Raw genomic sequence first — 15,747 nt, 5'->3', positions numbered from 1 at the left:
ATTGATATCAATTCCAACCACACAACGTTGTTTCCAACACTCAAAGCAAGTCTTAAAATAAATTGAAGGACTAAATAGACTATGCAATAATTGGATAGGGGACTCCATTGAGGACACCTTAAAAAAATAGCTTCCAAACAAACCGAAAAAGCCATTTATAGCCTACTCCTCGACTTGGCCTAACAAATTTGGTTTCCTATTAATGCAAAACTTATTGAGAGTAAGGATACCATTATCTTCAGTTGTTCCTCTCAAAATGTAAATGTTTTAAGCATCTTTCATGATTCTCCACTTCTCCTCCTCACCTTTCCCTTGGGCATTTTTTAATAGAGCCTAGAGTGGCAGTACATCTCGGAAAGTGGATGGATACTTATCTTCTTCTCCTCAAACTATATACATTTTTTCATAAATGGAGTTAGCAAAGTTACATTCAGTAAACTCATCACACTAAAGTTGGTTCTCACTTGGTTCTCACTTTAGCACTTGGGAAAGAGGTTACACATACAAATTGTAAGTAACTCCCTCTTAATTATTCAGTGAATAAAAGAATCAGCTACTTTCTCTCACATTTCTTGGACAGGAAAAAACAACTTTGAAATTAAAAAATTGTCCAAATAGAAACCTTAATTTTATTTTTACTTCAAAATCAATCATCGTTATCGTCCTCACGGGTTATTATCCTGAATCCTAAATCTCACTCCCTCATTATTTCACATTTTCTTGAAAAATGAATTAGAATGAAAATAATATAATACTTACACATTGAAGAAGTTGCACTTATTTTTATCTTATATAAAAGCATAAATGTTTATTACGAGGGTATGACTACCCTCACACTTTATAGGGGAGTGAAGGTCCTTCCAAACCTAATTACTGACATAATGCTATTTTTTTGAGAAAAAATTATTATCAGTTTGTACAAATCATTATAAAGTAGTTTGGAATACATCATTGGTATCTGCTCTTCCTCTTTCTTTCCTTATTTTTTCTAATCTTCAACAAAATCACATTATCCTTTGGCAGGAAAAAACCACTGGTTAGGTGATGCTAGTGGCCTTTTCGATTATGATTGCTGAACAAAACCAAAAGAAAAAATGGCAGTGAACCGCGTTTCAGAACACGCAACTAAACAATGTCATCACAAGATTGCATCGCATCTTGGCCTGCGGATAAATAATTGCAACGAGCCAAGGATAACTCTCGAAGAAAAGACGTGACAGAACTAACAACTCAATCAAAACGAACGACATGCTTCTGGCATGCAGTGCAGAGACATAAAAATTGACGTTATTGATAATATTTTCTTGGGATAAACAATGGCAGAATGTTATAAATAGACGCAGCCAGAAATATTGACGCTCAGTATTGCACTTGCAGCAATTAAGCTCCACTCCTAACCTCAAGCGTTTCGACGCTGGTGATAGTGAAGATGAAGAGGGCCAGCATTTCAATGGGGCAGGCAGTGCTATTTGCAGTGATTGTTGCGATAGCCATTTTCGTTGAGCCTGGAGAGTGTCAGAGGCCGGGAGAGAAGGTGCAGTGCAAAATAATGGGAACGCCATGTTTTATGGATATTCTTTCCTGCCCCAACGATTGCCCTGAACGTATACCAGAGAACCCCGATGTCAAGGGCTGCTACGTAGATTGTTCCATTGACTGCAATGCCATCTGTAGAAGTAGGGTATCTATATCTAATTGTTAGAAATCAAATTAATCTGTCGATAGCTGTGATTCATTTTAACTTTCAATATTTGCACGTATTTAGGAAAAATGAATTTCTTCATTCTAAAACATGAAAATCACGTAAAATTGTTTTTGATATTTGAATCGGAGTTTTATATATATATATATATATATATATATATATATATATATATATATATATATATTTATTTATTTATTTATGTTTTTGATATTTTGATATTTGAATTGGAGTTATATATATAAGATAAGTTATATATTTCGTATTGTAATATAAAATTAAAAATTAATTTAAAATCTTTATGGTTTAGGTAGTTATTTATTATTTTATTTAAAACTGATATGACAAAAAAGAAAAAAAGAAAAGAAAGAAGTAGTAATTAATAATCTCTATGGGTTAACTAGGTATTTATTATTTTATTTAAAAGTGATAAGATACTATTTCGAAGTATATTTCTTTTTAAATTATGATTATAAAAAAAATGATGTTTTTTAATAAATTAATATGATGCTGATGATTATTGCTTATTGAGTTTGATTTATAAAAATTTGGTGTATCAAAAATTATTTAAACTTTTTATAATATAATTAATTATAAATTTATCTATAAATATTAATAGTTATTTGTTTATTTTAATTTATTTCCAATAATATTATTTGTGTCTAGATTTTTCTAGTAAAATTATAATAAAAATTTATTTCAAGTAAATTATAAGATAATTTTCAAATGTCCAACATTTATTTTGAATGAACATTACTAATAATTATAATAATTATCTCTTGAATGATTATTTTTCACTTTTATTTTTAAATAAAATAAATTCAACTCGTTTCTCATCATCGAAGCTTTTTCTATTCCTGACAATGAGTAAAATGTCCACTTTAAAATTCGAACATTTTCAACCTAGGGTACAATTTACCTCCAAAATCTTTTATAGCGATTGAGAAATGTAGTTTCGGATAACTAATTTCTCATCATCAAAGCTTTTTCTATCCCTGACCATGAATAAAATGTCCACTTTGAAATTTGAACATTTTCAAGCTAGGATACAATTTACCTTCAAAAGCTTTAGTTTTTAAGAGAGATCGTTTTAAATATGATTTTTTTTTAACTTACTGGTTCAGATTATTTTAAACTTGAAATATCAAATTTCTTATTTTCTTATATTTTCCATCATTATCGTTCGCTCTGGAAGGCACCGTCGGGCGACCTAATCGTCCAACGAAACGAAGAGCACAATGGCATTGTCGTGTTGATCCCGGAGATGGTGGAGATATTGGTGAGGGTGGTGCCCGTCACCAAGGAGGACGATCGCGTTCACAATTATCAGATTCCCTCTGACGATTGCTTTGCTCATCTGGAAACCGAGTTCAAATTCTTCACACTCTCTTCAAATGTGGAAGGTGTTCTTGGACAAACTTATAGGCCAAATTTCAGAAACCCAGTGAAGGTGGGAGTGCCGATGCCTATCATGGGTGGGAGAACAAGTACCGTACCTCGTCTCTTCTCACGGCAGATTGCAAGGCCTGCATTTTCATGCCGAATCCTTCACCGGCTCGTGAGACTGAGAACTCGGACCAGCTTATTATAAAAGCAGCGGCAACCAGCTTGGACTGCACTGGAAAGTTGGGGGACGGGCAGGGTATCTTCTGCCGAAGATAAATACACTTCCCATGGTTCATGTTTGAATAAGGAAACTGTTTTCCATTTCTAGCTGTTGAATCTTTATCTATGGTTCACCTATTTATAAATTGGTCACTGTCGGCTCTGGGTCTTGTAGCGAATTTTCGCTCTCCATCTCAGTTCGGGTCAATGAGACCAGTCAGACGTTGCAGTATTCGCAGTTGAGAATCAAGCCAATATCACTGGGATGGTCAATAAAAATGCCAATATAACAGATCTTCATTAGATTGGTCATATAGTTCAACATTAGAATAGACAAAATATAAGGCTGTAATCTGACCCAAACGCAGAATATTGAAAAGTATTATTCAAAAAGGAATTCTATTTAGTGGGTACCAGATACATACCAGATTGACGGCAATGAGAAAAGGGAGTTATGTACCCAGCATGCAAAATTCCTGAATCTGGTAAGTTTTTTTTGTCCACTGTGATCTACATCATCCAGACTTCATGTTGTGATGAAAGACCCCTCTTCGATAGAGCATCCGCCATCTTGTTTTTTCCCCTGTCAATGTGGATTATTGAGTAATTCTTCCTGTGGCACCATAACGCCTCAATCCTGTTAAGTTAACGTTTTTTATGACTTGTTTTGACCGAACATGATCGATAATGACTTTAGAATCTCCAAAAATTTCAAACTTTTGAATATCTAGAAAATCACAAAAAGCTAGAAGACCAGCAAGAGCCATAGCCTCTGCTTTGTTATTAGATCCAGCACCTCCATTCCAATATATTTCGATCTGTTGTCCTTCTACAAGAATAATATAAACTCTGGAAGCGCATATTCCATGTTGTGCTGCCCCATCAAAAAAGGCACGCAGAATCCCGTAGGATCCCTTGGTAGAGCCCTCCTCCCACTTCTCTCTCAGGAATGTTTAGTCAAACCTAGTGCGTTGTGTAGACAAAGGATAGATTCAAAAACTATGAAATGACTTTCCCTTTTTGGGTTAAATATTGATGCATTCTGCCATTTCCATATGGCCCATATGGCTAACAAAGGAATGGGCCTCCAATCAATGTTCATGTCACCCCACCATCTAAAAGCTTCTGAAATGGAGGGGAAGGAGATTTTGTTGAGGCCAAAATGGGCAGCTAGATTCTGCCAAATCATCTAAGATTGAGGATAGAGAAGAAAAATATGTAAATTGTTCTCTATATTTGACTTACAAAGGGGACATATGGCTAGCCTACTCCAATTTCTCTTTTGAATATTTTCCCATATGAGATTCTTGTTGTGGAAAACCAAACAAGAAAATAATATGATCTTCAGGGGGCAGTCTGTTTTCGATAAGGATGATGGGAAGATGAGAGCCATTTGTTCAGATTCAGAATGAAGGAGTTGTTGATAAATGTGCCTAACATATATCGAAGAAGTTCCATCGTGCCCCTTCCATATTAGGAAATCCTCATCTGCAGTACAAAAAATACCATAGTCCCACATTGTCAAAATGATAACGTTCCATTGATGTCCTGGATCATCATTTAGACTCAAATCACATGCTGATTTCCATATAGGAATGGCACCCTCCCATCTGCGAATTGCCTTATCCCAAAAAAAGATACCCTGTTGCGCAACGCCCTTAGTAACTGAGAAGAAATGGGAATCTTCCCATCCCACCTGCAATAGCATCCAAACCAATAATAATTCTTTCTCCAGATCAGAATTTCCAAATCAAGTTTTTTAGGAAGAAGCGCTCTATTTTCCTGAAACTTCTCCATATAGCAGAGCCCCGTGGGGATCCAATGGTACCCAACCTGTACCAGAAAGAAATATCTTTATTATCCATATACTTAGATCTTATGGCATTGCTCCAAAGAGAATCCCCCATTACAACTTTCCACATGGATTTACAAAGTAGAGCCTTTCGGAACAAATTTAAGTCCAATATGCCCCAGCCCCCCATCTTTTTTGGTCGAGCCAACATTGCAAGTTTTGTCAAATGATATTTTTTCTATTCTTTGTGACCTCCCCAAATGAAATTAGTAGTCATTCTATTTAGACATTGATAATTGATGCAGGAATGTAGAAGAGATGTGCCCAATAGACCATAATTTAAACCAGCATAGCTTGGGTCAAAATCGCACGACCACCAATGGACAGACATTTGTATTCCCATCTAGCAATTTTCTTATAAAATTGATTGGGAATCCATGACTAGTTAGCAGCAGAATATCTAACAGATTTCAGATTGAAGCCCAAGTATTTCAACCCTAGCTTGATAGATATAGCTTTAATATTAAATAGTTGAGAAAGGAAGGAGATAAGATCCCCATGTAAATTCTCGACATGAAAAGACGATTTTCCTTCATTGACACGCTGTGCATGTAGTCATTATAGAGATCAAATTTGAAATCTACCCTTGCCATAACTAACTATCCAAATTGAATTAGTGGATTGAATTGAGATTGAATTTAAATAGGACATTAGAATGGTGCAATAAAAACATCGTGGACCCGGTAAAGTAAAATAAAGTACAAGATATACGAAAAAGAAAATTTGGCCAAAGTTTATGGAACCTAACTCGAAGTTGAATATATATTTGAAGTTCATAGTTGGGAGGTCGGGCCCAACTTGAGGTCGGTGTGGGGCCTTGGTCTTGCTTCATTTCTTAATGAAATTCAAACTTGAGCCTTCTGACTACGCCAGTTCCACCTAGACATTCCATTGCATGTCCAGTTTTTTATGAAGTCTATTTATAGAGGGTCATGGGCCTATTCTAACCAACACTCAATTATTTCAAATCCAAGTGTTGACCACAATACAAAGCCCCACTTAAGAACCCAACAAGCTACTCACCGCTTCAACTCAAACTTGGTCAGTGGAAGCCCATTGAAATTTGAATACTTTGAAAGCATGTTCCCTATTAGAAGAAGCACAGTATCAAATACTCCAATGGAGCTATGCAGAATGTATTAATGCTCATCCTTTGGGAACTTCTGGTTGGTTTCCATCAATCCTCGGCTGCGCCCATAGTAGATACACCGCTACCCTTTAACACCAAAAACACCTTCGAAAAAATGAGAGAGTTAATATAACTAAAATTTTAATTAAAATTTGAATGATAAATGTTGATTTAAATAACTTTTCTTCCCAAACAAGAAAACAATTGAGTATATACTCTTTTAAAGGCAATGGTGACATTTATGAAAATTGACATTCATGAAAATACAATAAAATTAGATATTAAAAACATAATATTTACTTTAGTTGGAGTAATAGTCGAAGGAACTTAGATTTGAATGAAAAGGATTCAATGAATAATGAAAAGGATTCAAATTTTTTAGGTCATCGGTTAGACCATTGGTTAATACACTATATTTTAATTTAATATAAAGAAAATACAAAGCTTTTAAAATTTAATCCAATCTTTTTGGAAAATTATAAAGAAGTATAGCTAATGTATATTTTCACTATTGGTCAACTCCACTAAATTTTAATTTGATATATAGAACAAGTGTAAACCCATTGAATTGACGTTCTGTCAAGGTAAGGTGTTCAGGGGAGTCTATCTTTATGATTTTCTTTCACTGCCAATACTTCATTGCCCCTCTATTGTAACGGCTACAACCACCATCCAAAATTTGGCTCGCATGCAAATTTTAGAGCCCACCTTGGATCTTGCAAAGAATCACACTTGGTCACTTGTTGTTGTAAGATGATGATTTCAATCTCTCCTCTGTGATCTTAAGAGTTGTCCATGTTCTCTTCTTTATGTAGACCGTGTCATCTTTGGGCATAGGGGTTTTTGTTTGTCATGCAAAGGGAATGTTGTTTTTCTTCAAGGGAAAGCATGTGCACATGAGTGGTTGTCATCACATAGACATGTTTCAAACTCACTTCATTCACTCTTGTCATGGAGGTTGTTGCATCGAGAAAAGTATGTCTTATGCATTCTGGATGGTTTAGGTTGTGACACTAAGTGTCAGTGTGTGATCACAATCAAGTTCTATCAATTTTTACACATGTTTCAGTCATCTCACACTTTTCCATTTTCCCGAGAAACCTAGCCTCATCCATCTTCCTAGAACTATGTGCTTTGCTTCTACAACCATCAATATTCCTCCTTGCTTGCTTACTAAAGCCCTGCAACTTGGAGAGACCCAAGCCAAAAATGCTCTCCAAAAATGCGCAGAGCCGTCAGCAGCCAACACTCCACTCCAGAAATGCGCAGAGAAGTTAGGCTACATTGAACTCATAAATTTCGCAGAGCTATCCTCCCATGACCCCATGTCGTAGCAGTGTCCCATGCCTAAAAAATGCGCAGTGTTTTCTAAGCTTCCTTATCTGTCTCACATGTAGAAACTGTGCAGACGGCCTCCCAGGGCCTCATTACGGCGACGGTCACTCTTTACTGAAATTGTGGAGATCTACCTCTCAGTGACTACAAGAAAAGATGACATGCAGAGATCACTCCTAAGGAGTTGTGGAGAAGGACCAAGGAACCAAGTAATGTAAGAGATCAAGATGGCATGCAAACTCTGTCGAATGCATGATCATCTTGAGGGTAAGTAAGGAACACCTTTCGAGGTACACCTCTTAGTTGAGTTTGGAGGACTACTTGTCATTGTGATATCATCTTGTCCTCAGTAGCATGCATGTGCACAAACACGAAAAGTTATTTTATGTTCTTTTTCTACATGTCTTGCTTCCTTTTGACTTGTTCGACCAATTATCACTTCAAAATTTTGATTGCTATGTCATACGTGCAACCTTGTTTTGCTGATGTTGAATGTTATGTTTGAGTTGTGTTCTCTATGTAAACATCTATCATGCTGACACATGATGATGTAAGTATTTTTATGCAAGCATTGTCACTATCATCTGAATGTCTATCACAAGTGTCACACTTGTCGCTAGCACCCATCGGTCATTCACACTGAGTGCATGTTGTCTTGATGGTTCGATGTGTCTTGTCATTAAGTCATGTTGAGTGTGTGTTCACAAGGTTATACATGTATGAAGTCACTCGTTCACACACTGTCATTTTTGAAACCTTGTTGACTGGACTAACCCTCCAACAACCAGACCTCCACTTAGCTTCACTACATAGTATCAGTCCTTTTTGATGATGTACTCTTGCTTAGAATTTCATAGAACTTGAGGTTGTCTCCCAGGAAATCTGCACTATGCAATCCTGGAATCGACCCAACTCACTGCCACCCAGAACAATGTACAAGTTTCTCACCAGCTCATCCCAAACTTCATTGCTCGCAAGAAGATCCATCAAGCCTCCAGCTGTTCAACTGGAGAGTTTGCCCAAGCAGTGACCCTGAGATTGATTCCTCTATAAAATTGCGCAAAAGCTTCCAAGAATGCCTGCTTCCACTGCCTAATGAAACTACACAAACATGCCAAACAGACACCCGTTGCATGTCACTGCAATGCCCTAAAAAATTGCACAGTTTTTTTAGCCAGCCACCCTGTTAGCCGACCTGGTGCTCCTCCTGAAAACTGCGCAATATTAATGGGAAGTCTCCCACCTACCTAGAATCCTGCTCAACCTAGAAAATACACAAGAATGTCTAACAGGATAGCCTCCCCGCTTTGCGCACTTTTGGCCAGCAGCCTCCCGCAGCCCACTGGCAGCCTCCCCGAGAATATATGTAGTTGTGACTACTAGTCTCCCTTTGCTTCCTACACTGTCTCCTTGAAAAAATTGCACAAATATGCTCTCCAGCCGAGCCAGATCCTGCATACAGTCACTACTGATATGGAATGAACATCGAGGCCTCCTAATGACTTTTGCACAATTTTCATGAATAGTGCTTGGAGCTCATATCCCGGCTTGAAATGTGCTCTACGTAGTTTTAGGGCCTTGTCCTCTCTCCCAGTCACCTGCATCTGAAAAAGAAAAATAATGCATCATGGTTGACTAGGAGATTTCTGGATCTTATGTCATCTCGTCATGAGTGATTGCAGATACAGGTACATGAATGAGACATGGTGTGATGACGAATGGGACAAACAAGGAGCACATGCAAGCAAACTTGTTTGCAAAAGAATGAACACATGGACACAAAAGTACAAGCTAAGGAGAGACATGCACGTGCAACATTAAGCGAAAACCAAGACATTGAAGACTCCATACACCTTGCCATGCAGAGGTGAAGTTATGATACACCAAGAGCACATCCATCACTTTGCATCACTGCAACATGGCATGCACACCACCAACAACATGAACATACCAGCTCTGCCGTGTTAAGTCTATCATGAGTCATCTTGGCCACATCAGTACTGTGGGCCACACTGTTGTAATCAATGTAATGTAACATGGAATTCCAAGAGATGCGCATGTAAATCTGAAGAGTTGTGTAAATTTGAAGAGTCATGTAAGTCAAACAATCATGAGGGAAGTTTAACAGTCACAAGGTTTAGTTTCACCCTTGGTATATATACCCCTCATTTGTACATGCAAAAGGATTTTTCACCTTAGCTCCTCCCACATAGCCTTGAGAGTCTGTAATCTTTTCTTTGAGGAGTGAGTAGTGGCTCCAACGCCCCTCTATCAGGGTTAGTGATGTAATGGTGTACAAATGTGTCTTGGAACTTTTGCTTAATTCAGAAGCCTGTTAATAGGCCAACACATTTTCACACATGTATTATATTCGTTTATAAGACTATTCTTTGGACACTTGTAATGTGTGTTGCTTTGACCGATATTAAGAGAGTTGAACTATTGCGGTTGTTTTAGTACATATTCTATTGAAAATGTGTTGTATAAATTGTTAACATTGTCTTGCCGTGTGGGCTATCCCACCAGACACTCGACACATTCATTGTTATAACTTGTTATAACGCCCGTCGCGCTCGTGTGGATGATTCTGTTGGGTGCTGTCGGGGCTATATGGTCACCTTGTGTGTGTGACTTCCACATCCATGTGGACTACTCCACTAGAAGCTACACATGTCCTATTGTATTGTGTGTCTCTAGAAAAGTTCGGACTATTCCCTTTCACCTTAGACTCACTTCCACCCTCTCCCTCTGTAGTGAAAGAAATTTGATACAAGCAACATTAAGCACTCAGCAAGCACACAAACATCATTGTTCAAAGACAAATTAAACCCCTCTCATGTCCTGACAAGCAAGAGTTAAGGCATATCTTTGAGATAACGGCAACCGGGCCATCGTGCCAGAGGGGGCTCCTACACTAAACATTGTGAGGTCTAGTTGGGACATCATATCGGGGATATCCCATGAATGTTGGTTGGTCCAACACCATCAACATTTCTGGCACTAGAAGAAGGGCTAGATGACAAGCTAAGCCCTCACAGTATGTTTTGAATCTCCACATACTTATCATGAATAAACACAAAATTTCTCTTCCGGAGTGTATGTCTTATGGAAACGACTTTGAAATCTATGAAGAGCTCTGGAATAACTTGCCATGTAGAACATATGATGCTGGAGGACAATTATCCTTGGTTAGACATGCGATTAGCATTGTAGGCTCTTGTGAAAGGCATGAAATCTTTCAAGATTATATGACCTACGCACTGTTCACATATAAGCTTCGAGGGCACCCGCTGCATTGGCATGCCATGCTTCCCAAAAATCTATTCACTCTTTCCATCATCTGACATAGAGATAGATCGTGCTTTCAATCATTTTGACCATAAACAATCAATAAAGAAATTCTGAAATTACAAAATTCACCTGATGAATTCGTTGAACAATTTTACATGTTCTTTCATAATCTTGCATATCGATTTCCTGAAGATGAAATTGATTGGGAATTCCTCAATGGAAGATTTAACCATCTTTCTTACATCTCTGAAAATCTGAAATTCTTAGAATCATTCGAACCATGCTCCGCATACTTCGGTGATGTAGTTGTGCAATCACAAGCAGCCATATTTTCTCTCAAAAGTGACTTTCTGCATTCCTCTCATAAAAAAACTCCACCCCCACAGAGTGATGTGGGAGAGTGTGCACACACATCTATTGAACTGTCACATCCTTCTACCCTACATGCTCTTGATATCTATGCATTTTTGGCTTGCAAGGCTGTTGGTTGTCACGTGGACTTATTACCCCAACCTCTATCCTCGTGTTTTGTTGATCCTCTAGATTGTATTGTCTTGTGTTTTTTCATTCTAGACTCCACACTTGTTGTGAACGACGATCAAGTTGTTGATGAAGTCAGCATTGTGTAGCCAACCTACGTTATCATTCATGATGAGTATGTGCAGGAATCTAAAGAATATCCCATGATGAAGGATGAATCCCCTTCATTCACACCTCATTCAGTCTATCTTGGCATCCCTTTTGATTTTGTCACTTTTGATTCCCCTATGAAAACTCATTTTCGTATGTTTATATTTCCGATCATTCATAGGACACACCGATGTCAGTGTGTCATTACATTGTAGAGAGGACACATCTTCCTCTGCAAATCTATCTTGTCCATCATCTGTCATTTTTGAAACCATAGAGGGTGAACATCCTTGGTTCTCATATACCCCTCTACATGGTTCATCAAATCATGAGGATGTCGACAAAAATCCTGAAATTTCTTATCGTGGTTGTTGTGATCTCTATACTTCTTCATTCGATCATGATGATGATTCACTCACTAATAATATGTCTAAGCCAATGGTCTATAATGATCTATCTATTCACATAATGGAAACCCCGCAGGCTGTTGAGGCACTTCAGCTTGGGCTAATGGTTATGTCATACCCTCGCTATCCAAAGTTTGGTTCCACTTTTGATTTGAAAAATTTTGGAACACCTATGGCTCCTCATCACTCTCTGCATTACATTAAAGATAAACCAAACACCCAGATTTTGCTTCCTCCACTCGAATCACATGATCCCATCGTTCAAGCTTTTGAGGAATCTTACACAACGAGCATGCCTGCAAAGCATAATTTATTTTTATTTCCCGTGTTCGCTCGTATGTCGTAGTGCAAAGAGTGTGTATGTTTACCATCTACATGTAGTGCATCGCAAAACCATGGTACGTCTTCAAATGTTTGTTTGTGCATTAGCTCTTTTCTATTATGTGGATGTTTTAGATCTCACAAAATGTTGGTCTTCGCTGATCTATCTTCCTTTCTCTCTGGTTTACATGCATATATTTCTTATTAACCATGACTTGGGCCAGCTAATACGCCAATAGCTACCTTAGAAATATCACTTCACGTGAGTAGGCCCATGCACTATTTAGCATAGGAGTAGGAGTAGTCTTTGCTTCTTGCTTTGCTTTTCTTTCTGGTTTGCATATTTGCTTGCTTACTTACTTGGTTCAATTTGATTTCTTACTTTTTTTCTTTTCTTTACTTTTTCTTTTTGATTTTTTCTTTCTTTGTTTTCCTATACATGTAGGCTAGCCTCTCATGAAACCGTGTTTTGCTCTTGAGACAAGCTAGGAAAATCTAAGAGGACTTGTACAACTATCAACATTTGGTTATTTGTTGTCCTCTCTTTATGAATAACTTGTTGTCTTCATTTTATGATCCCTTAAGGGAAAATATGTTTTGTTCAAAGTGAGTCTTGGTGAAAACACAAAGCTTTCGTTATTAACTAGTACAACATACTCTAATTGGTTCTTTTGGGTTAACCATTGTCAACTCAGTCAAGTAGAGTAAGGTGGGGGGGAAACTTAGCAAGCATGTCAAAGGAATACATAACATACTTCTCTGAAGGAATAAACTATTCTACACTCAATAAGTTAGGATCCATCTTCCGCCTCTAAAATAAATAAGTGCCTACGTACAGTTTTTTAAACACAAAAAAATAAAAAATAAAACTGAATAAGGCGAAAGAAGAGAAAGGATTCCTGCGTAGAGAGGTGATGCAAGTAACTCCGTTGGGGTAATGACCAAACTCATTGGCAGCAGAGCGATGATTGTGTTCTTGTGTGACTCTGTCATAGTACTGTCTAGGCCTGCTAGCAGCGGAGCAACAACAGAGATGTAACTTAAACTCTGACAGTCATATTACTTTTGCACCAATATACCCCTCATCCCCAATCAAAGCAACTAATTTGGCTTGGCTTGGAATGTGTGTTGACCAATCAAGAGAATGGTAGGGACTACATCTTTCAACTAAGCTAGTGTGGAAATTGCGATGATCAAAGAATTGAACAATACTTCCGGAAGGGTTAGACTCGCTTTTCACAAAATAAGGTCCATTTAGAGAGTTGGATTTCTACCAGTGTGTAGCCAAGTGTTCTAGTGGCTACAACCACCCTCCAAAATTTTGGCTCGCACGAAAATTTCAGAGCCTACTTTGGATCCTGCGATCGATCACCTTGGTCTCTTGTTGTAAGATGATGATTTCAAGTTCCCCTCCATGATCTTAAGAGTTGTCCATGTTCTCATCTTTATGCAGCCTGTGTCATATTTGGGCATATGTTTTGGAGAATTTAGCATTTAAGGATAAATACTAATTCACTATACAAGTAGTTGTGCCTAGAACAACAGTTTAAAGTGTTTTAGACTTTCCCTATAAGCAATAGATAAGAAGAGAGGATAGAAGGCCTACCTGTAGTTCCACTTTCCTCTCATCTCCCTTGCATCAATTCCGTTGCTCCTTCCCATACTTAATCCCTTGAAATGTACCCTATCAACACAACAAAATATGAAACTGATCAAAGCATATGATCCATTGAATATAAATGAAAGGAATCAGAAGCAATTGATACATATAAGCATTATGAAAGAACCCATCATATGGAAAAAGGTTCAAACACTTTATTAGATAGAAGAAGGAATTACAACCATTAGTGTTTGATTCAAAGTCATTCCTCCAGCTTGGATCCCATCCACATCACATCAAAAGCAAGACAAGCTTGTGGCATCACATCATTTTCTCCAAAGTCAAGTCTCATAGCAACATTATCTCCTTACAATTCAACTTAATCCAACCAACCCTTGATCACTTAGATGAGTGGTCAATTTATAGGAGGATGAAGGAGGTTTTGTCATAATTGGTGGCATTGAATGGCTTTCCATAATTGACACAAGATAAGGAACTATGCTCATACTCCTTGTTTCATTTTTTAATGAGGGTGACACAAGACAAGGAACTATCCTCATACTCCCTGTTTGATTTTTTAACGAGGTTGATACAGGATAATGAACTATCCTCATGGAAGCTGTTTCATTTTTTTAATGAGGTTGTCACATTAAAGGAATTTTCCTCATACCCTTTTTTTTCATTTTTTAAAGAGGTTGACACAAGACAAGGAACTATCCTCATAGACCCTTGTTTCATTTTTTAATGAGGTTGACACAAGACTAGGAGCTGTCCTCATAGACCTTTGTTTCATTTTTTAATGAAGTCACAAGACTAAGAACTGTCCTCGTATCCTTGAATCAAAACTCATAAGAGGTCATGAAGGAAGATTTGGTTCCAATTCTCCCAGTACATGTTGTACAACATCACAAATTGATCATCAATTGATGTAGGTATGGAAGGGTTGCCACATAATTAACTCGTGGCGGGGATGATACCATTGGTACAAAAGGACCATTTAAGGAATATGGTTTACTGAAGCCATATTTAGATCAGGAAATGAAAGCTGGTTGACAGTGACAATCCTGCCTTCATGCGGGAAAACGCATCACTCGAAAGAGTGTGGAAATGATAGCTCCCATGTCATAAACATATTCGTGCCGTAGAAGTAAATTGTAATCTAAAGGGCCTGGGACTACCATCATGTTCAAATAAATGATTTTTCCTCCCAAAGTAATAGGCAACTGAGGAAGGATCCCTAATGGTTGACCGGTTCCTCTGTTAAAAGCCAATAGATTTTAGGTAACAAGCACAAGTGGCGGCGAACCCGACACTTTCCAAGTAGTTGAGGAAAGGATACTCACTTATGCACCTGCATCTATAATAGTGCCTGATACAATCATATTACAAACTGTACTATGATGTGGAAAGGCACATAAGAAGGAATACAGAATCCTGCCAGTCGATTCCAAACATAGGAAGTCACCAGACTACTTGGAGGGGGCACCATAAGAATAGGAGAATTAACCCTTTGAGTTACGAGAGTGTGAGGATTTTCCTCCTGTATTGATGCAACAAGAGCATTTCCCCCAAGCTCATTGGATTTGAAGAAATAAAAAGAACTTGAGTGGTATCAATATTCACTCTCTTCAGGAAAGTATGATTTACTGAAGGTGAATTCGGGTCAACTGTTACCTCGACCTGTTGATTTGGGTCTGGTATAGACTCATAGGATTCATTTTAGAGAGAGTGTATTTGACCAACGGTTGATTTTTTTAGTCAATTCATCAACTAGTGAAGGATTAAGGGAGAGTCTCTTGTAACCAGATGAAGTCATTGCAGTGAAGTAGGACATTTATCCAACACATTTTTTGGCTTCATCCAGTAGGGACAAAG

At 37.8% G+C, this 15,747-nt stretch overlaps 1 protein-coding gene across 1 annotated transcript in view; it reads left to right on the top strand.

The window, feature by feature from the left end:
• The first annotated feature begins 1,367 nt into the window (after positions 1 to 1,367).
• The window catches only part of LOC149210212 (uncharacterized), a 118,772-nt gene continuing 104,392 nt past the window's right edge, over positions 1,368 to 15,747 (top strand). The window contains exon 1 of the mRNA XM_089394377.1: positions 1,368 to 1,676. Coding sequence (XP_089250503.1) covers positions 1,430 to 1,676 — 247 coding nt within the window. The 5' untranslated portion in view covers positions 1,368 to 1,429. The remainder of the gene's footprint in view (positions 1,677 to 15,747) is intronic.

This window comes from Pinus tabuliformis, chromosome 1_2, assembly GCF_031772625.1.
Source record: "Pinus tabuliformis cultivar Carrire ecotype Pingquan chromosome 1_2, CPIR1, whole genome shotgun sequence".
Taxonomy (NCBI): Eukaryota; Viridiplantae; Streptophyta; class Pinopsida; order Pinales; family Pinaceae; genus Pinus; species Pinus tabuliformis.
The sequence above is the reverse complement of the archived record's forward strand: the minus strand, read 5'-3'. Positions and strand labels throughout refer to the sequence as shown.